General features: G+C 36.7%; 1 protein-coding gene across 4 annotated transcripts in view; it reads left to right on the top strand.

The window, feature by feature from the left end:
• Positions 1 to 20,400, top strand: part of LOC107557644 (unconventional myosin-IXb-like) — a 38,473-nt gene extending 18,073 nt beyond the window's left edge. For 2 of the 4 annotated variants that reach the window (XM_016241133.1, XM_016241125.1), the window contains 36 exons: positions 1,542 to 1,636; positions 1,903 to 1,965; positions 2,085 to 2,184; positions 2,491 to 2,591; positions 3,394 to 3,517; positions 3,994 to 4,083; positions 4,299 to 4,415; positions 4,590 to 4,724; positions 4,819 to 4,940; positions 5,401 to 5,542; positions 5,627 to 5,822; positions 5,916 to 5,991; positions 6,130 to 6,222; positions 6,453 to 6,560; positions 6,752 to 6,791; positions 7,429 to 7,551; positions 7,777 to 7,857; positions 7,956 to 8,066; positions 9,172 to 9,294; positions 9,395 to 9,544; positions 10,336 to 10,460; positions 10,537 to 11,013; positions 11,339 to 11,426; positions 13,239 to 13,327; positions 14,572 to 14,663; positions 14,929 to 15,113; positions 15,297 to 15,404; positions 15,531 to 15,701; positions 16,121 to 16,162; positions 16,261 to 16,372; positions 16,459 to 16,532; positions 16,722 to 16,911; positions 18,592 to 18,720; positions 19,614 to 19,719; positions 19,806 to 19,937; positions 20,190 to 20,400. In XM_016241133.1, coding sequence (XP_016096619.1) covers positions 1,542 to 1,636; positions 1,903 to 1,965; positions 2,085 to 2,184; positions 2,491 to 2,591; positions 3,394 to 3,517; positions 3,994 to 4,083; positions 4,299 to 4,415; positions 4,590 to 4,724; positions 4,819 to 4,940; positions 5,401 to 5,542; positions 5,627 to 5,822; positions 5,916 to 5,991; positions 6,130 to 6,222; positions 6,453 to 6,560; positions 6,752 to 6,791; positions 7,429 to 7,551; positions 7,777 to 7,857; positions 7,956 to 8,066; positions 9,172 to 9,294; positions 9,395 to 9,544; positions 10,336 to 10,460; positions 10,537 to 11,013; positions 11,339 to 11,426; positions 13,239 to 13,327; positions 14,572 to 14,663; positions 14,929 to 15,113; positions 15,297 to 15,404; positions 15,531 to 15,701; positions 16,121 to 16,162; positions 16,261 to 16,372; positions 16,459 to 16,532; positions 16,722 to 16,911; positions 18,592 to 18,720; positions 19,614 to 19,719; positions 19,806 to 19,937; positions 20,190 to 20,391 — 4,512 coding nt within the window. In that variant the 3' untranslated portion in view covers positions 20,392 to 20,400. The remainder of the gene's footprint in view (positions 1 to 1,541; positions 1,637 to 1,902; positions 1,966 to 2,084; positions 2,185 to 2,490; positions 2,592 to 3,393; positions 3,518 to 3,993; positions 4,084 to 4,298; positions 4,416 to 4,589; positions 4,725 to 4,818; positions 4,941 to 5,400; positions 5,543 to 5,626; positions 5,823 to 5,915; positions 5,992 to 6,129; positions 6,223 to 6,452; positions 6,561 to 6,751; positions 6,792 to 7,428; positions 7,552 to 7,776; positions 7,858 to 7,955; positions 8,067 to 9,171; positions 9,295 to 9,394; positions 9,545 to 10,335; positions 10,461 to 10,536; positions 11,014 to 11,338; positions 11,427 to 13,238; positions 13,328 to 14,571; positions 14,664 to 14,928; positions 15,114 to 15,296; positions 15,405 to 15,530; positions 15,702 to 16,120; positions 16,163 to 16,260; positions 16,373 to 16,458; positions 16,533 to 16,721; positions 16,912 to 18,591; positions 18,721 to 19,613; positions 19,720 to 19,805; positions 19,938 to 20,189) is intronic. The other 2 variants (XM_016241141.1, XM_016241148.1) reach the window with 2 other exon arrangements.
• The last annotated feature ends 2,172 nt before the right edge of the window (positions 20,401 to 22,572 follow it).

Raw genomic sequence — 22,572 nt, 5'->3', positions numbered from 1 at the left:
GCTGCTTTAGAGAAGAGGAAGAGAAAACTAGAGGTGCACGTAAAAATCTATTCATATATGAATCGCGATTCTGTCTTCTAACAATTCTAATGGATTGATTCACAAGTTTCAAAATCAATGTTCTAAAGCAGCGGTTCTTAATACTGTTCCTCGCGTCCCCCTGCTCTGCACACACTCTGCATCTCTCTCTCTCATTCAGATCATCAGCTCAGCTCTGTTCTATTTATACACTTATTTTCACATAGCTATGAGAAGCATTAAACATGGACGCGCGTGCAGTTGCCTTACTGTATTAAAACTTTAATCAGGATAAAACTGTATATTAAAAGCTAACATAAGCAGTAGCATTTACGAATAACAGTGTATCTAAAAGTATGCAACAAACAAACATAGGCCTACCATTAAAAGCCATGCTTGCACAGGTTCTGCACGATCCTCTTCAATAATATCCTCTGCTTCTCAATCGGGCTCAAACTGATAAGCGACAAACGACGACACTGTTTACAATACAACCGGAGCACATGCCGCTGAGGTGAGGGGCGGGACTATTAGATGTGCACTGGAGGCGGTTTTGCCAACGACGACACTGTTTACAATACAACCGGAGCACATGCCGCTGAGGTGAGGGGCGGGACTATTAGATGTGCACTGGAGGCAGTTTTGCCAATCACAACACACTGGGCCAGCTAACCAATCAGAGCCCATCGCGTATTTCTGATGGAGGGGCTTCATAAAAGAAGGAACTGATAAGCCCGTTTCTCAGAGAAGGGACAGAGCGGTGTGGAATAAAGGTAAATTATGTGGAAAATAATGTTTTTTTTTTTAACTAAGCATTAACACATGTTAGACTGCACCCCATAAACACAATCAAGTCTAGAAAAAAACCCAGTGAACCACCCCTTTAAGACATTTATTTAACAATGATACAGAAAAGAATGTATAAATTCAAATAAATGCTGTTCTTTTGAACTTTCTATTCATCCCAAAATCCTGAAAATATAAATAAATATAAAAATACACAAACTTGGTAGTGCTTAGATACTTAGTACAAATAAGCGTTGCTTCATATTACTGAGTTCTATGTTATCCTCCTTTGGCTTTGTTGAATTAATAGCACCTGTCCCTGTATCCAACTTAACTGTTTCATAGAGGCCTTTTGTGCATTGTGTTCACTTGCACCCCTCACAACAATATGCATATTGTTTGTCTGATAGTGTTATTTACACATGGTGCTGTTTATCTATTATGCATCAGTTGAGAGACTCCACCACCGCGATGTGTTTTATGTTTTGGTTCATACAGCTTAGCCTTTGGGCAGATATTGGAGTTGTACAGCTTTCATCACCTAAAGAGTTTTTCATTAGATATTTAGGTGTTCATATTCGAAAAATGCTATGAAATGAGTCTTGTTTTAAAAAGATTGTCCTGTTTACTGGTCTCTCTTATGTAACAAAATAAGAAAAGATAAGGCCTATATATTTTTTTTCTGTGAGCTTAAAACAATTTGCCTGTCTGATGGATTCCTTTTCGGGGTTCCTCAGGCCTTTGGAAATGCTAAAACAGCTTACAACAACAACTCAAGCCGCTTTGGGAAGTTCATTCAAGTGAATTATCTGGAGAGCGGCGTTGTGAGAGGGTGAGTCATCTGTGTACTTCTGCCCATTTGACATCACACACCAGAACTCCCACAGCTTCTCATCAGCTAATGTATTTTATGTTATGAGGATAATGTTTATTTATAAATATTATGTAGTACTAATAATTCATGTTCATATCCCCCATACAACATTTGTTGATCTCATTCCCTATGTTTTCAAAAAGTTGGCAGAAAAAAAAACAAAATTGCATGCCATTGATCTGAATTGATCTAAATTTCCTAATACTGTTTGCTCAATGTTTTAGGGCTGTTGTTGAGAAATACTTACTGGAGAAATGCCGCCTAGTGTCCAGAGGAAAAACTGAAAGGTAAAAAAATGGAAAACAATTATCTTTATCCATTTTACATTTGAATTGAAAGTGTTGGAGATGTGAAAAATGTATCACATCAACATACATTCCATGTCTGTTTGTAATCTGACCTTCAGGAATTACCATGTTTTTTACTACCTTTTGATTGGAGCCTCAGAAGAGGAGAAAGATGAGTTTAAGCTCCTGCGTCCTGAAGAATACCACTACCTCAAAGAAGTAACTCTCAGAACAGCAATCACAGACAATCAGTTTTCTCTAATAAAGCCATTATAGTTTCATTTAGGGTTCATGATGCTCTCGATTGTCCTTTGAGCAATAGTGAGATGAAACGGAGAGCAAATGGAGAATTCTTCTTAAGCTTATCAGTGTTTTTGTCCTGATAAGATACTGTAATAATCAAATTCTTTCAAGACTATATTTTCTGGGCTGACCTGTCCATTTTATTTATATTGCTATTTATTATTACTTACTGAATGTCAACAGTTTTATTCCATTAATTCTTCACTCTTCTGCCCCTCACAGGAAATCCCAATTTCGGAGGATCAAGCAGAAATGAAGCATGAATTCAGAAGACTTCATCAGGCCATGGAGATGGTTGGTTTTCTGCCTCCAACCAAAAAGCAGTAAGTGAGAAGCGATTTCAAGTAAAATAAATATTATGATGGTGATGAAGGATTTTATATTTATTTTTATGTTTTAGAGTCAATCTGAAATTAAGTGAATTCATTATTTTCCCCAATTAAATTATTTGTGTAAGTACAGTTGCCTCATTTTTGAATTATGCTTAATCTGTAATATTTATTTAGCTCTGTTAGAACCATTACATTTACACTGAACTGTACTTTATATATATATATATATATATATATATATATATATATATACGGAAGTATAAATAAGATTTATGATGTCTAATTAGTTTGTCCTAGAGGGATAAAGTCACACTACGGAAAATTTACCAGTTGTGTGCATGACTAACAAATTAAGAATTCTGCTCTGGTGCAAGTCTGTGCTTGTCACGGAGGGGGAAAATATATCAAGCCTTTCAATATGCACTGTGCTCTTTTTGCCATGACGACAGAATGCAATACTGCAACGTCAGATCTGACACATTTAAATCATTCTGAGCTGTCTTCCAAGGAACAGCAGTGTTTCCGTATGCAAATGTTCTGGTTATATAAATCTGGTAACTAATAATTATTTATACAGTGTTAGAAATATAATTATTTAGACAAAATAGGAACTTGTTAAATTATTCAAGATCTATTCCCATGTGTCATTCAATTTGATTTGTTACCTAAAAAAGTACCAAACATTCCATTGCAATATGTTTTTTGGACATGTAATTCTTTAAGGAATTGCCTTGCAAAGAAAGTAAATATACTTCATATTTATTGTAGTTCAATTATTGATGGTCTTTTTCAGGATATTCTCTGTGCTCTCTGCCATTCTATACCTGGGAAATGTGATGTATGAGCCAAAAGTTGTTGGCGAGGGGCTTAAAGTTGGGCCAGATCGAGTCCTTTCTGCTATCTCTGACCTTCTTAAGGTACCACTGGCTACTTTAGTGTTCAATATAAATTCACTACAAGAGGCCGAACGTATGTGTCTCCTACTGGTTCAAAGTTTTTTCTATTCATTGTGGTATACAGCACAAAAACAGAATTACTTTAAATCGTAATACTCAACAGTAAACCTCACCCCACAGTTCTTTGGAAATACTGTGCAGTGATATCTATTAATTAACTGGGTCACCCCAACTACATGGGAAAGAAATGCCATCATCATTACTAACCGAAACCCAAATATGCATTCACAGGTTAGCAGGTTTTTTTCCTTCTTCACAATTGGCTTTCAGATTTTCCAATTGGAATCCCGGCTTACCCATTTCGCACTTCTTGAGTTGTTATTTGGAATTGTCATTTAAAGGATTTCACAATCTGTGAAAGTCTGTTAGATCAGGTGACAAATTCCTGTCATACTCTGTTTGAAAGCTTTTTTTATATAATTTCTGTTCAATTACAGGTTAAAGTAGAGCTGCTTGTGGAAGCACTGACTACTAGGAAAGCAATGACTGCTAATGACACGCTAATCCTGCCTTATAGCCCCAGTGAGGTAACTTCATCTTTTATGTGTTAGGTGGTACATTATATTGACATTTGTCTACTCTGTACCATCCATTCATTGACTAGTCATGTGTTTAATGCATATCTCTCATATTTTGTGTGAAGTCATCTGTTTGAAGAGGCTGCTCTATCCTCTCCATTTGTCTTTCTACATTTCTGTACTCTAAGAATCTGTTGACCTCATACTGAAACTGTTGTCTTCAGGCCATCACTGCCAGAGACTCTATGGCCAAATCTCTGTACAGTGCCCTGTTCGACTGGATTGTCCTGCGAATCAACCATGCTCTACTTAACAAGAGAGATTTGGAAGAGTCTGTCCCGGTATGAATCCTTAATTTATAAATTTAATGTATTTAAATGTTTATATGTTATATTTTATTTACATATAACATATGTAGTTTATATGGAAGGACTTGACTTGATCCATTCAGCTGGTGGCAAACTGAAAGCATCTGCTTAGACATTGAATTTGATAAAATATTCTCTTCCTCACAGTGCCTATCCATTGGTGTCCTGGACATATTTGGATTTGAAAATTTCAAGATGAACAGTTTCGAACAGTTCTGCATTAATTATGCCAATGAACAACTACAGTATTACTGCAATCAGCGCATATTTAAGCTTGAACAAGTGAGTTCTGATGTCTGAATTGTATTTTGATGTCTCCTCTAATTGTGGATGGGAATTTCTACAGCATATGCCTCAAGCTTGCATTGTGTTTTAGGAAGAGTACATGGCAGAGGGAATCATATGGCACAATATTGACTACCCTGACAACATTGGCTGCATCAGTCTCTTCAGCAAGAAACCCACCGGGCTGTTTTATCTGCTGGATGAGGAGAGCAAGTGAGTTCAATCCCATAAAGAATGGCTTTTTAGTACTACTGTATGCACTGTAATATTGGAGCATAAATTGTAATTTCCTTTAGTGGAAAGTGCAGTTACTTAATTTTACTGTGCTTTAATTCTTAAATTAAACATTTAGAATCTACTTTGCAAAAAAAGACTTATAGACTAATATAATAGTAGTTTCTCTTAATGGAAAAAAATGCGCTTTTTAAGATTTTGTTTCCAAACAAATACAAAAAATACTTGCATATATATTACATGCTTTTAAGAGCATGTGCACAATCCAAATCCACTGAAAAAAGGTACATAATCTTCTGATCAACTACTTGAATTGTATCTTGCAAACAATTTAGTATGGATAGTACAGAATGTGAATTGTTAAGCCTTCTCTCATAATATCTTTTTATGGGGTTTCTAGTGGTCCAGTAGTTAATATTCGGAGTTATTCCCTCTTTAGTTTTCCTCAAGCGACAGACAGCACTCTACTAGAGAAGTTTAAGCAGCAGCACCAGGACAACCCGTTCTTTGTGCAGACCCCAGTCCGGGAACCAGCTTTTGTTATCCGGCATTTTGCTGGCAAGGTCAAATACCAGATAAAGGTAAAGGAAAAGACCCTGAAACTATTTTTTTTCAATGGTGGGAACACAATGCTAAACAGCCTTTGTGATGTTCCTGCCCTATAGGACTTCAGAGAGAAGAACACAGACCACATGAGGCCGGATATTGTTGCATTGCTTCGTAGTAGTGAGTGCAGTTACCTGCGGCAGCTGATCGGGGCTAATCCAGTGGCTGTGTTCAGGTGGGGCATCCTTAGGGCCACAATACGCACCCTGGCTGTGTTTAATGAGGCTGGACGAAGCTGGGCGGAAAAACATCCAGGTAACATTTATGCGATCTGCTAGCACCTTTTTACTTAAAGCTTACATAAGTTTACCATTACCATTGATTTTAACATGCTTGTTTCCATATCAGATCAGGTCAGGCGCTACTCCAGGCGCTCTCTTGGGGAAATGAAGAGACCCAGCACTGTGGTAGATAGGCTAAAGAGGTAAATGGACTGGATTAGTTCCTGTAGATTTGTGGCATCTTGATGGAGCAGTGGATTTATGGCAAATAACAGTGTTTGTTTTATATCTATACAAATGACCATTTAACTGCTCATAAATGCATTTCGATCTCTGCACAGTCAGGGGGCTTTGATTGACTTTTCTTTTGATCGGTCTGAAGAGGGTCCACTCGAAGTCTTTGAGGACATTTTTGCAACTTTTGAAAATAAGAAGTAAGTTCACCATCACTCAAGGAGCTTTATACCAGGCTTGAATTCTTCTACATCTGATGATGATTTTCTCCTGTGAATTAAGAGTCTAACCGATTTCTTTTTTCACTGGATTCATTGTGAAATGGGTGTTTGGACTGACTAATTTCAGCTGTATACTGTCTTTATTTTATTGTGTTTGTAGTATTTATCTCCTTTCTAAACATTTCTGATTTGGGGTTGGGTTCAATCAGGGAATTGCATGCCAAAGTCCTCCAATCCCTTAAGCAGTTTGGTGGTGAAGTTCCTCAAAAGTTGCGTCTATCCACAATTTCTGTGAGGAAGTCTCGTCTCTTCTTTCAGTGAGTGGGCCACATGTTCTGTGACCATCTGTCTGTGGCGGCACCACTGCTCTCTGTTTCAGCTTGCGCTTATGTGTAATTTAATTTGAAAAAATCAACTGAAATATTCTGTCCTTTTTGTTTTGTTTTTTTCCTCTTCAAAATCTTAATATTTTCAATCAAAATCTTAATTGTATGTTACCACTATCTAGGAAGAACAGGCCAAACAGACACAAGCAGCTTATTCCTAAGGTATATGAATCCCATTCATCAAAACTTGTAGTAGTAGTTTTTGCTAAGGCAACTTTGAGGTACCATTTAGGATGGTAATTTTAAACCATACCGAAGGAGTGCCCATGTACGCTTGATACTTGTTGGCTGTCCAGCTCATTGAATAACAAATAAAAAAAGTTAGTTTACTATTCAAAGTCATACATAGTCACAATTTATATTTGTCTACAAAGCTAATGTCAAGTATTTCAGAAACGCACACACAGTAATGGCTTTTGAAAATGTAGCTTTGCCATTACAGAACAAAATATGCACAAATATATTAAAATAGAAAACGGTTATTTTAAACTGTGATTTTTTTTTCTCACAATATTTCTGTTTTTATATTATCATATATATTTTTATACAAATATTTGTTATATAATAAAAAATATTTTTTAAATGTTTTAGATGCCTTTAGATCACAAGATTTATGTGAATTATTGTAGAATTATAAGGAATAAATTCAGTTCAGGTATATCCAAATTGTACATGGGCGAGACTCACTTCAGAAAACAAAAGAAAATGTGTATTTTACTGTGCAATACATGTGTATTATTTTTTTTGGTTTAAAATATGAGAGATTGTACTAAATGTTATTCTGTTGTTTTCTGTACAGAATCTCATAGATTCACACTCTCTGAAGTTCATTATGGGCCTGACGCAGCACAATCGGGCGACCAGGTCGCTGCTCCATCTACACACCAAGAAGAAACCTCCAAGCATCAGTGCTCAGTTCCAGGTTCAATATTATTATCTTAGTGTGGAAAGCATAAGCTCCAACAGAGGGCTTATAGATCGGTTTGTTCCATCTCTGTGTGAAAGCCTCTTTTGTGGTAGTTGTAAATTAGATAAAAGGTTCAGACCCCCTAAGCTGTGGGGAGGTTTTGATATGATTTGCAAGGGTTTAATGGATGCTGATGGATGACTCAATCAATCACATGCTTTCATGTTTTAAACTGTCCAGGCATCACTAAGCAAGCTGTTGGAAACCCTGAGGAAAGCAGAACCGTTCTTTGTCCGCTGTATCAGATCAAATGGTGATAAGGTATGGAAGAGAGCTATTGTAAGTTTTGCGATTCATCCATTTGATGTATTAGGTCAAGGATCATTGTTCTTTATATATGTTGGTGAACGTGTTTACAGAGGGAAATGCACTTTGATGATGCTCTAGTCCTTCAGCAGCTGAGGTACACAGGCATGCTACAGACGGTTCGGATAAGGAGGTCTGGGTATGGAGCCAAATTCACCTTCAAGGTAATGTAACATGGATTGCTTTTTAATTAATAATTGTTAATAGGGCTCTTAATTTAATACGGTTTTAAAATAATTTTTAACTAACTGCTTAAATAACCAATTTGTTTATGTCCCTTGACCCTTACATAAATTTACTAATATGGCATTTAGTTTTATTGAATAAATAAATAAATAAATTAAAAGCATTGAGAAGATTAAAAGCATTAAAAAGGGATAGATTAATAAACATTTACAAAATGGTTTGTAGTGGACTGTATGCCAGTAATAGGCATATATTGATTTTTTTTTTTTAAATGTCGATTTAATGCTTTACTCGTCTGCTAAAATAATGTTCCTAGTTTCTTTTTCATTTGAAGACTTCTCAGCAGATATGGATATTTGCAAATTTTTTTTGGTTAATTTGATTGCTTAATTTGTTTTCATTGATTAATAACCCTGTTCACCCAAAAATGAAAATTTGCTGGAAATTTATTCAGGCCATCCGAGATGTAGATGAGTTTGTTTTTGTATCGGAAAAGATTTGGAGAAATTTATAATTTCTCTTGCTGTGTTGTCAGAATGAGAGTCCAAACAGCTGATAAAAACAAGTAATTGACACGACTCCAGTCCATCAATTAACGTCTTATGAAGCAAAAAGCTGTGTGTTTGTAATTAACAAAGACGTTTTTAACCTTAAAGCGTTGCTTCCGGCTAAAATGCAAGTCCTCTATCCATAATATTGCTTTCTCCAGTGAAAAAGTCATATTGTCTGAATCAGGAGAGAAATATACATAATTAAGCACCGTTTACAAGTGAAAACAGTCCAAAACAGTTCTAAACAAATATGTTGGTGGATGTTTGATGTAAGAGGACAACAGGGGATGGATCCCAAACCATTTTGTAATTGGAGGAAGAGTTATTATTTATTATGGACACACATTTTGCTCGTAATATGCTGTCATTCTGAGGAGCAAGTGATGTAATGCTACATTTTTCCAAATCCGTTCCGATGAAGAAGCAAACTCTTTTGAGTGAACTATTCCATTAATATTAGTTATTTGAAAAGAATACATTTTGTAACCATGAATGCATACAAGACATGTCTTATTTAACAATGTCACTGCAGGAGTTTACAGAACAGTTCAGAGTGCTGCTGCCAAAGGAAATATCAACACCTCAACAGGACATCACCAGCCTGCTGACCAAGATAGGATTACCCAGCTCTAGTTTTCAGATTGGCCGAACCAAGGTTTATTTCACTTACACTCTTCACTAAAGAAATACTCACAATCTGCATTTTGTCATTCAGATACAACTTTCCATGACTGACTATCGAACTATGTGCACAGGTGTTCTTGAAAGAGTCAGAAAGACAAATACTTCAAGAAGCCCTTCATAAAGAAGTAATGAGGAGCATCATCATCCTGCAGAGATGGTTCCGTGCCTGTTTGATGAGGAAACAATATTTGCGCGAGAGGGAAGGAATTATAACCATACAGGTACTATTCGTTTGGTTGGCCAGGGGTTGTCTAGTAATAGCCAAGTAATATTCTAACCTTTAAATAAATTATATTATAATAAATTATATAACCTTCAAACATTTGGTGTCAGTAAGATTTTTTTAAATTAATAAATACTTTATTTAGCAAGGACACATTAAATTGATCAAAAATGGCACAAGATTTCCACTTTGCATTTCAACTTAATTTTTTATTAGAGAATCCTGAAAAAATGTATAATGGTTTGCACAAAACAATGAAAAAGCACAGCTGTTTTCAGCACTGATAATTTGAAACGTTTCTTGACGTTATTGATGTTATAAATCTGCATATTCAAATTATTTCTGATGTATCATGTGATTCAGTTTTGCATCACAGGAATAAATTACATTTAAAAAAGAAAACTGTCATTTTAAATTGTAGCATTATTTAATAATATTACTGTTTTTACTGTACATCTGATAAATGCATTTTTTGTGAACATAAGAGACTTCATTCAAAATCATTTAAAAAAATCTTACCATCCCAAACTTTTGAACAGTTGTGTATGCATTTAAAATGAAGTCTTTCTCTTTGTTTTAAACAAACCAATAGTGTTTAAGTCTCATCCTGTGTTAGACAGAGATGTTCCAATGAAATGTTCTCATTTTATGTAATGCTGTTATACATTATTGCGTAATTTATTTAAATTTTTAATCGTCATGAGGCTCAAACGGTTTGTGGACCTGGTTGGGAAACTCGGCAATAAATGAAAATGTAATTGAGCAGATGTTTCCTCTCTCATCCCTCAGCGATCGTGGCGTTATTTGCGGGAGACATACCGAAGCAGAGCAGCTATTGTGATCCAGACTGCATGGCGAAGGTCCCAGGAGAGAGCTGAATATCTGGAGAAGCGAGAAAATCTCAACGCGCAAATGTAAGTCCAAGTTACCTTTGAGTGTTTTTTTTACTTCTAGGTAAAACAATATTAGTCATTTTGATCTTTCTTTCAGATCTCAGACAGAGCTGGGCCATTTGAACAAGACTGAGGAAAAGAAGCCAAGTCTGCCAAAGCCACAACCTCCACTGCCTGATGAATCCCACACACCTGAACGAAAGAAGACAGAGGAACTGAGCCCGCAGTCAAACACTGGGACCAAGCCTAAGGTCACAATACATCCGACTAGAATCACAAAGCAACTCAGCATCAATGAGGATCAACTCGTTCAAGATGATAAAGGCTATATTGGCAATAAAGCAAGACAACCATCTCCTGCAGGCCTCCCTCGGCCTGTGTCTCTTCCACTGAACATGAGCCAAAGTGGTTCTGATGAAACACAAAATAATGTACACCTACAATGTCACAGCAGGACAACCAGGTTGAAGGAGATGCCTGAGAAATGGAAGGAGAGGAGGAGGGAAGTAGCACATATGGAGAACGTCAGTGCTGAGATGCTACGACTTCAAAGCCTGAGAAAATCGGGTTTACAGTGAGTTTTGTTTTGGTCTTTTTTTTTAAAATAAAGACTTAAGTAAAAACTCTTTTTATGTTGTTTTTTTATTATGTGACTCTGGAATGCGTGTTAATAAATCAGTTATTTTTGTATAACCACTAAACTGTATATTTGACTGTTGTACCTGAAAATATCATCAATGTTTTATGTCTCATAATTTATGTCTTAATCAGCCATGTAATGATGTTTATTCAGTTGGTCATTAACACAAATTTTCACCCTGCCAAAGTTTTTTATGCAGTAATGACTGGCTGATAGTACATTATTCCTTAATTATTTGTTGCTATTTCTTATATGATAGGAAATGTGGCATTTCCCAGTCCCTGGATAATGTGTCCAGAATGAGTTCTTCAGAGTCGGACAGCTCATCCTCATCACCCAAAAATGAGGTACTGTTTAAAAATTAGTTATGGTCTGTCTGTCTGTTAAATCAAAAATGTCGTGAGAGCTCCAAAAAAAAATTGACTTTAATTTTTTTTCTTGTCCCCCAAAACGGATGTATACCAATGTATACAATACCATTCAAAGTTTTGGTTCAGTAAGATTTTTTTAAAGAACGAAATGCATCCTTTTATTCAGCAAGGACCCATTAAATCAATCAAGAGGGACATTAAAAACATTTATAATGTTACCAAATTTTCTATTACAAATAAATGCTGTTCTTTTAAAAATTAAGCTTTGCCATCACAAGAATAAATTACATAAAGTATATTAAGATAGAAGACATTTATTTTATGTTCTAATAATATCAGTGTAAGAGATTCTTCCAAAAACATTTAAAAAATGTTACCAACTGCAAACCTCTAAACGGTTGTGTATGTTGAGAGAATTTCAAAGATGCTGTACTGATTATTTCAGTGTTTATACATTACTGGATCAGCTGGTACAGGTTAGATTTTTATTCCCCCCCTCATTTATACCGGTTGGCGTATCATAGGTTATGGTTCACAACTTTAAGCATTTCAGACACAAGCGCCGGCTAGCACGTCCCCGCAGCGGGCTGAAGTTGGATCATTTGGATCTAAGCGATATAAAGTACTGGAGTTTTCCCCTACCTCCCATAAGCCCCTCCACTCCCAACCAGTCCAGTATCCGCATGGAACTGGAGACTGTGGTTAAAGACTGACCCAGTTACAACAATTACAAAGGGACCATTCGAGCTGTTGGGGCCTTGCTTTTGCACGCAACAGCTAACATACCATGAGAATCAGTATTAGCTCAATGTAGATCGTTTCAAAGACTTCTCTTTGGAAACCAGGCTGATCCTGTTCTTGGATGTTTCTGACTGGAAGCTGGTTTCTGACCTTTTTTGTTTCATTTGACACAGTACACGCACTGAGGCTGCTGCTAGGTGTGCTAATTAGTGAATATAGTAAATAAATGTAAGAAAAAGAATGTTGTGGATGCTGAGTTGCAGATGTTTTAAATGTTTGACTCTATATACCTAAAACTGACCTATGCTTTTGATGTTTGTATGGCTTCAACAATTGGTATCATTATAGAAGTGATTTAATCATCTTTTATAGTACTAATTGGGTCTTAAATAATATTACATACTAGAATATTTTAATCATAATCACATTCTATTTTATATTAGCTTATATTAACTTTTTTTTGTAACACTCACTTCCTCAAAATTGACTCCAAGCTTTAACAGCTCCAGTATCTGGAGGTTTTAGTTTCTTATTTATTTATCACAGAAAATTATCTCACAATGGTGGATACTGTGGCTCTGAAGAGCTTTGCCAACTAATTTAACAGTAATTTTCATAATTTTACTAATAATTGTCAGGCCTTAACCCATAGCAAAAAAGGTCTACATGGATCTTGGAATGCAGTGTGGGAGGTTGGTGGTGACACTAATTCGAGGAAATAAACCCACTCGATCTGCATTATCAGTGAATATTGTGGTTAGAAAACATTCTTTGCTAAATGGTTTTCAGCTAAACTGTTGTTTTGCATCCGCTTGAATGTTGTCTTGCTTTGTCCTGAATTGTCTGTGGCTGGTTTGCTGATCTGAATGCATGACGGGACTATGGGTAACAAAGTGATGTATACACTAAAAACTCATCATTGTTATGTGTAGTTTTGATTGGAGTGATTGTCAGGCATTCAGGGTTTGGATGAGTGTGCCACTTTTTTTTCTGCAGTTTCATGATAATCATTCTCATTGAGTCTCTCAACATGCTTTGGTCTTTCAGATCCAGTCACCTGTAGAATCTGAGGGGTGCATGAGAATCACAAGAAGAACAAGTGAAGAAGTAATCGCACCGTCCAGCACACCAGAAAGGTGATCAGTGCTTTTCCATCAGCATATTACCTTGCTGAACCTTGCTGTTCTAGCTTTTACTTGAAATATCACAGCTAATGTGATGTTTGTTTTGTTTTTTTTATCAGTTTTAAAGGGGTCAGATGATGCTGCTAAGAAGAACATTATTTTGTGTATTTGGTGTAATGAAATGTGTTTATCCGGTTTAAAGTTTAAAAAACACATTATTTTCCACATACTGTACATTATTGTTTCTCCTCTATGCCCCGCCTTTTTGAAACACGTCGATTTTTACAAAGCTCATCGGTCTGAAAAAGCGAGGTGTGCTCTGATTGGCCAGCTATCCAGTGCGTTGTGATTGGCCGAATACCTCAAGCGTGAGACGGAAATGTTACGCCCCTCACCTTACTATGATGCCGTGTCAGTCCGGAGCGATGATTCAAAAACATTAAAACCCATTACAAACGAGGCATTTGTTGCATCCAGTGGGGAGATAATTACTGATTATAATGACTTATACTGTCTTTTTACGCATTGCGTTGCATTGCATCGTGCCGCGTAAACATAAAACCCTGTCTGCATTTGTGATCAGAGAAATGACAAACAACAAGTGCTACTCTACACTGCCCAAAACTCGCGTTTGAATCATCAGTGGCAAATGATAAAAGAAAACATACTTACAGACTGTGAGTCAGAAAAGCCGGCATTGTAGTCTACTCTCCCAGGATCCGTAAACAGTCCTCCATAAAATGTGCCGGCGATCCACAGCACTAAGTTGAAGTATTCCCTCAGCGACCAGCACAGATCAGCTCTAGGCATGACGAAGCGGATATCGTCCTCTTTTGGAAGACCAAACAAAGTAGTTTCGCTTTCACAACGAAACACACAGTGTCTGCAGGACATGGCGGCAGCGGCAACAATACTACAGCGAGAATAAAAGTTACGCCTTTCTTTGCGTGAACATTTGGGCGGCGTTATGCAAATCTTCCCACATAGTGAGGTAGATATGTGGGGGCGTGTTCGAACGAGCTGTTTTAGGGGGGTGTGGCTGACTCTTAACTTTTATAAAGAATATCTCTTTGGATTTGAGACTTTAGTCTTTGCAACTTTACAGATCTTCTTTATGCACCAAGAACTTGTAACACTCCAAAGAGAAAGGAAAAAATGAAATCGCATCATATGACCCCTTTAAACATTTTATAATGCATATAAGTGTGTTGCTTGCATTTCTATTTAAAAAATTTTTTTCTGTTTATATCCTGTAGGCGGGGATTCCTAAAATATTTTAAAAGGCGTCTGACACCCCTGGATGGTAATGTAACTATGGTGAAAACATTGGCAGAAAAAGAGGAGCTAGGTTAAATTATTCTCCAAGACTCACTTCATTCATTCAGAAATATTTAAATTAATAATTTATTGTATTTGTGAAATACATACATGCATGCATACATACATACATGCATGCATACATACATACATACATACATACATGCATACATACATAAGCACATACATACATACAAGATATGTTGAAAAAAAGTAGACCAGTTGTGAGTGCTTGTTCGAGTTGCAATGACTTACCTCTTTTTCTCTCATTTACCTCTGTCTCTTCGGGCCAAAAGCCAGTGGCTCTCACTCCTATTCTCCACGTGTCAAGAACTCAGCCACTTTTCCTGGACCCCGTCGCAACCCCACCATTAAAATCAGCCGAGCTACTCGTGTCCAGGAGAAGTGGAATGCTTCGCTGGACAGAGAGATCACTGATAGTAATGAACTTCACCATTTGGATGAGTTCTTGGGAAATCAGGTTTGTGTTGTTGATGTTTATTCTTCATTAGCATTTTGAAAGGTATTTAGGTTTTTGGATTTGACACCCTAGTTGTTATAAATTTTTCCTTTAGTTCCTGATAGTCCTGATCCTGATAGTTTGTTGTTAGTCATCACTTTGTACTTTTAAATACTTGATCTTATGGTGTGGTTTTGAATCCAGATGAACGATCTAAGCACCCGCTCAAAGGTACTCTCAGAAACGGAAAAAATCTTCTTTTTAGCCACCACGCAGTTCAGAGACACCATCAAAAGCATGTACTCCATATCAGTGAGTTTATCTGCACTCATCTATAACTTTACTCTCGTCATAGTTTCACAAGTGCAGTAGATTAAAAAAAAAAAAGTTACGTTTTTTGACAAGTTTTTGAAATGATCAGTTTCTTGTGCCCAAAAGAATTCCAATATCGGCTATAAGGACCTGATGTCAGGTTACCAGAAGAGGGTAGCCAGTCTCGCAGGGCTCAAGAAAGCATCTGAGGTGCCGCTGGTGGTAAATCTTTTTCAGTCAGTTCTGGATGGATTTATCAGGGGGGAGCTCAAACGACTGGAGACAGAGCCTTGCAAGGTAACTTAATAAGTTGTAAAGATTGCCACAGAAGCTTAGCTTTGCTCAAATATATTTTTGAGAAGGTAAGTTATCACCAGATCCTCAAAGAATCTGGGCCTGCAGAATTCCATAGAAGACTTTAAATTTCCACAGAAATACAATTCCCAGTTGAATCCAATTTTCTAATGTTTATGAAAAACGTTTCTTATACTTACCAAGGCTACAATTATTTAATCAAAAGGAGAGTAAAATTGTCAAATTAAATATTACGTTTTTTTGTAGAATCTGTTACAAATTATATGTTTTGTAACTAATTTGCTCTCACTTTTGACCAATTTTATGCTACATAAGTTTTTTTTTTAAATTATTAATCTGACCCAAACTAGTTATCGTTTTTCCTTGAATTTATCTTATGTTTCCCTCTGTCTAATTTTCAGGTTAAGGAGAGGAATAGAAGAAAATCTAAAAGAGATAAATGTGTAAGTTATTTTCATGACATAGAAACACGTTTATATTTATAATGTATGATGTGAATATTTATTGAACCTCTTCCAAATCCTTTTGTTTTGTCTGTAAGCCTGACGGCCCACTGGGTCACTTATTTAGCACATACCAGGTGACTATAATGCAATCATGTGACCAGTGCAGCTCATACATATGGGGAATGGAAAAGGCCTTCATGTGCAGCTGTAAGTATCCACCATCCTTCTCCTTAAACAGTGCTAATTGACAAGGGTTCAGTGGTACTTCATTTATGCTGTGTTTTCTGTTTCAGCTTGTAAAATGGTGTGTCATAAGAAGTGTCTGAGCAAGATAACTGTAAATTGCACGGGTCACTGTGACAGGAAGGTAAGCACTGCTGTCATATATTACTTTATGTAGTATTACTCCATCACATATACACCCAGTGAAATTTTTGCCATCTACTCAACCTCGCTAATATGATAGTGTAGATAGTGACAGAAGTTTAATTTCTATTTGTAATAAAATATGTGTTGGATCATATAGTTAGTTTATTTGTATGTTTCCATTATTTAGAAAGAGGGTGAGCAGACCCTCCACTTTGGTGTACCTCTCTGTGCCTTGGTCCGCACAGCTGACTCCGTACCCTTTGTCATGGAGAAGATGCTAGTACATGTCGAAATGAACGGACTGTACACAGAGGGCATCTACCGCAAGTCTGGCTCAGTCTGCCGAGCCAAAGAGCTTCACCACATTCTAGAGAAAGGTTATAGTGTGATTTGATTACTCTTTAACACCTCATTATTAGAGGGTACTTCCTTAAAGTACTTTTTTTAAAGGGGTCATATGATGCGATTTAAATTTTTCCTTTCTCTTTGGAGTGTTACAAGTTCTTGGTGCATAAAGAAGATCTGTAAAGTTGCAAAGACTAAAGTCTCAAATCCAAAGAGATATTCTTTATAAAAGTTAAGAGTCAGCCACGCCTACCTAAAACGGCTCATTGTAACACGCCCCCACATGTCTACGTCACGATTGTGGGAAGATTTGCATAACGCCGCCCAAATGTTCACGCAAAGAAAGAAGGCGTAACTTTTATTCTCTCTGTAGTATTGTTGTTGCCGCCACCGCCATGTCGTTGAAGGCACTGTGTGTTTCGTTGTGAAAGTGAAACTACTTTGGACGATATCCGCTTCGTCATGCCTGGAGCTGATCTGTGCTGGTCGCTGAGGAAATACATCAACTTCGCACTGTGGATCGCCGGATCGGCTTTCACCGTGGACGAAGCAGAGTCCAGCCCAGGGTCGTCACGTGGTTGCTGCAAGCCCCCCGGCCGCTCCTTCGCCGAATCCGCCGGCCGCGCCGTTCTCAAGCCCACCGCCGCTCACTCAAGGCGACCTCCGTTCACTCTAGGCCTCCGGCCGCCGCTCACTCTAGCCCGCTGTGTGTTTCGTTGTGAAAGCGAAACTACTTTGTTTGGCCTTCCAAAAGAGGACACGACTAGAAATCAGTGGTTAAGTTGTATTTACAACACTGTTCAGATGTGTCCAGCAGTTTTTTTTATGGAGGATGTTTCCTGATCCTGGGAGAGTAGACTACAATGCCGGCTGTTCTGACTCACAGACTGTAAGTAAGTTTTTTATATTTAAAGAGTTTTTATATTTTATATATTTAAAGTTCACTCAAAAATGAAAATTTACTGAAAATTGACTCGGATGTAGATGAGTTTTTGAGAAATGTATCATTACATTGCTTGCTCATGAATGGATCCTCTGCAGTGAATGTTTGCCATCAGAATAAGAGTCCAAACAGCTGATAAAAATAATATAATCCAGTCAATCAATAAACATCTTGTGAAATGAAAAGCTGCATGTTTGTAAGAAACAAATCCATCATTGAGATGCATTTTAACTTCACACTGGTGCTTCTGGCTAAAATAAGTCCTCTATCCATAAAATTGCTTTGTTCAATGAAAAAGTCACCTTGTCTGAATCAGGAGAGAAATAGGCACAGATCAAGCACCGTTTACAACATTACAAAATATTTCTATTTTGTTGTAAGAGGATAACAAGGGATGGACTTTTTCACTGGAGGCACTGGGAGTGAACTCCATTTATTTGGATTATGGAGTCATGTTTTGGCCAAAAGCAATGCCTTAATGTAGGATTTGTTTCTAAAACACACATATTTTCACAATACTTCTCTTGATGGACTGGAGTTGTGTGGATTACTTGTGGATTATTGTGATGTTTTTATCAGCTGTTTGGACTCATTCACTGCAGAGGATCCATTGAGGAGCAAGTGATGTCAAAATCCATTGACTCTCAAAATCCATTCCAATATTCAGGAGATAATCTGAACTGTTCCTTTACAACCTTTGTCATGTGCTTACTTCACTTTAAAATAGCTGCTAGACGTTTATGCAATATAAAGTTTTTCATCTCCCCAGATCCACAGGCTGTCAGTCTTGACAATTACCCCATCCACACAATCACCGGCCTGGTCAAACTGTGGTTACGGGAGCTACCCGACCCACTTATGACATACAGCCTCTACAATGACTTCCTGTATGCTGCGGGTAGGTTTTTGGCCACATGCAATTTTGGGTGCCACGTACAGGTGCATCTCAATAAATTAGAATGTCATGGAAAAGTTCATTTATTTCAGTAATTCAACTCAAATTATGAAACTCGTGTATTAAATAAATTCAATACACACAGACTGAAGTAGTTTAAGTCTTTGGTTCATTTAATTGTGATGATTTTGGCTCACATTTAACAAAAATCTCAACAAATTAGAATACTTCATAAGACCAATAAAAAAAACATTTTTAGTGAATTGTTGGCCTTCTGGAAAGTATGTTTATTTACTGTACATGTACTCAATACTTGGTAGGGGCTCCTTTTGCTTTAATTACTGCCTCAATTCGGCGTGGCATGGAGGTGATCAGCTTGTGGCACTGCTCCCACTTTTCCCTTCCACTCAACTTTCTGTTAACATGCTTGGATATAGCACTCTGTGAACAGCCAGCTTCTTTGGCAATGAATGTTTGTGGCTTACCCTCCTTGTGAAGGGTGTCAATGATTGTCTTCTGGACAACTATCAGATCAGCAGTCTTCCCCATGATTGTGTAGCCTAGTGAACCAAACTGAGAGACCATTTTGAAGGCTCAGGAAACCTTTGCAGGTGTTTTGAGTTGATTAGCCGATTGGCATGTCACCATATTCTAATTTGTTGAGATAGTGAATTGGTGGGTTTTTGTTAAATGTGAGCCAAAATCATCACAATTAAAAGAACCAAAGACTTAAACTACTTCAGTCTGTGTGCATTGAATTTATTTAATACACGAGAGTTTCACAATTTGGGTTGAATTACTGAAATAAATGAACTTTTCCTTGACATTCTAATTTATTGAGATGCACCTGTATGTTAGAAAGAATCACACACATTTTACATTTTCTTCCCCTCCAGATCTGCCAGAAGCATCTGAGCGGTTGCGTGCTATCTACCGAAAGTTGGATGAACTACCTCCCTCAAACTTCTCTACTCTTGAAAGGCTTATTTTTCATCTTGTGAAGTAAGGAACCGTTGCATATGACTAAGGTGAATATTAGACATCTTGTGCATTACCTCACCACTTGCATAATTTCTTTTTATATTTAGAGTGGCAAAAGAGGAAGCTCACAATCGAATGTCAGCTAACGCTCTGGCTATCCTGTTTGCACCCTGCATTCTACGCTGCCCAGATTCTTCTGACCCTCTTCTCAGTATGAAAGATATAAACAAGACCACTCTGTGAGAATCATTTTGGTTTATTTGTGTTAATTTATGGCTAGATTGTTTGTCTGGTTTGACTTGGTGCTAATGGTTGATAGTAAAATCGGAAAAGGTACAATACAAAATACATAAATTGTGTAAGCAACTAAATTGTTCATTGTTATTAAACAATTAAATGTTAATTGGCCAACATTTTGTAAAAAGGCCTACATTTTGCCAACTTTGACTACATTGCCTCATATGAACCTTATGGTTAACATTTATGTGCAGTTGTGTGGAAATTCTAATTAATGAGCAAACAAGGTGCTATAATCAGAAAATGGAAGAAATTCAGCAATTGGAAAATGCAGAAGCTATGGCCATTAATCAGCTCAAGCTCAGAAGGCAGAACACGGTAAGAAACTTCACATACTGGATGATATGTACATTACCATTTAATTCTTTTATTTTTTTAAAGAAATTAGTGTTTTGAATCAGCAAGTAGGCATTAAATTTATCAACAATGACAGTAAAGACATTTATAAGATAACAGAAGATTTTTGTTTCAGATAATTATCGGTCTTTTGAACTTTATATTAATCAAAGAATGCTGAAAAATATCATGGTTTCCACAAAAATTTTCAGCAGCCAATTGTTTTCAACATTGATGATAATAAGAAATGTTTTCGGAGCACCATATCAGCATATTAGAATGATTTCTGAAGGATCATGTGACACTGAAGACTGGAGTAATGGTTGCTAAAAATTCAGCTTTGCCATCACAGGAATAAATTACATTTTAAAATATATTCAAATAGAAAACAGTTGTTTTAAATTGTATTTTTGATTAAATAAATTCAGCTTTGGTAAATCTAAGACACTTCTTTCAAAAGCATTTCAAAATCTTAACAACGGTAGTGTAAATAAGATATCACACTCCAAGAACAGTAACATTAGTATTATAGCATTAAAATTATGGAATGCCATTATTAAAACCACTTTTCCAATTATGCATGCTCTGTGTTAAAGAGGGCTTGGATTTGCTGCTTTTGCGGTGAGCCAGTTATTGAGCTTCAGTTATTTAACCTGCTCTTTCTCTAACCATGGGTTTGCACTGCTGCTTTTACATAATTTTTTACAATTTCGCGTTAATATATTTAGTCCTCAGTGCTAATCCAAAGCATCTCTTTCAGCAAACACTGGCTTTAACAGCTCCAAGCCAGAGAAACCTGCTAAACCTCCTGATCCAACACGGGATCCTAAAGCAGGGAGCAAAGCGCCTGCTGAAGAGTTGAGCCAAAACTGCTCTGCCTCATGCCGAGATGGAGTCCAGTCCATGTGTGTCCTCCAGAGCCAAGACGTCCCAGAATCCCTCGCCGCCTCCTTTTCTGCAGGCAATCAGGGCAAGAGACGGTTTTCAGACCTTGACATTCCTTTTATAGATGAGGATGTTTGACATTGTTACACCAAAAAAAAAAAAACATTCTAAAATCTGCAACCGTTTCTTTCCTGCAACGGTTCAAGCAACAGTCGGTATCCCATTTCTGACCATATCAACACTCACTTTGTTTTGAGGAATAAATCAAACGCTTGGTTCATGCATGCTGTTATAAGAATACATTTGTAAAACAAAACTTGGGTATCTTTAAAAGAACTTTAAAGCCATAATTAATTTCGATAATGTTTTACTGTGATTATTTCAACATTCCTTATATTCTTGGCAACATTTTGGTAGGTTGAAATATTTTATTAACAGCTTGTTAATTTGTGTGAGTGATGCAACTTTTCGTGTGGAATATCTTGGAGTGGTCTGGGCCTATATTATTGTTTTTACAGGCACATTAGAGGAGTCATTGTTCCATTATTCTCGCAAACAATAACTGTTCTCTTAATGCATTATTATATTCATTGTTTTCTGTGAAATTACTGTAAGTGGTGTATGTCATATGTGAATATTTTTATATTAACTTCTTTTTTTTAAGATTTGAAGATGTTGGAAATAATATAACCTCTTGCATGCATGTTTGAAGTGGACTGTTGAAACTGCTGCAAGATTTTAATTTACTTTTTTTTTTTAAATGCAGTTATCCACGGCAGATTCTATGATTTTTTCTTATCAGCAGTCAAATTACATTTGTTTTAAGGAGAAGTCTGTGAGAAAATGTTTGTGTCATAAAGGCGGGTGTTTTATATTGTAAGGATAGTACAGATATATTCTGCTCTAGTGAGGAAAAATTGTTACAACAGGTGTGTTAAAATCATAGACTTTATAAAAACGGGTTAAAACTGGTGAGCCACTGCTGCAGATTGAAAACTAGAATAAATTAGAACACCCATTTTGTTTTAGAAATCTTGATGCATTGTGACTGCAAATAGTTTTGATGTTATGGGAATTTAAATCTAATTATTTCAATTCTGCTGTTGGCATTTAAGACATATAAAGGTCCAGCAAAATCAATGTGAATTACTGTCATTTATTCTTCTAAAATAAGTTTAACAAAGTAACATACCATAGTTTATTTATTTTTATTTATTTATTTTTTTCCGAAACCCAGTCTGTTAGTGAGGATAACAATTAAAACAGCACCAGATTATGGTAATAAGCGCAATCAAATCTCGAGGAAAGCCACTCCCGTATGACATTGGCCAATAAGAAGCCTGCATTGAAAAAAAT

The sequence above is a fragment of the Sinocyclocheilus grahami genome, unplaced genomic scaffold (genome assembly GCF_001515645.1).
Source record: "Sinocyclocheilus grahami isolate Dianchi unplaced genomic scaffold, SAMN03320097.WGS_v1.1 scaffold21.1, whole genome shotgun sequence".
NCBI lineage: Eukaryota > Metazoa > Chordata > Actinopteri > Cypriniformes > Cyprinidae > Sinocyclocheilus > Sinocyclocheilus grahami.
Note: the sequence above shows the minus strand (reverse complement) of the source record. Positions and strands in the feature narration are given on the sequence as shown.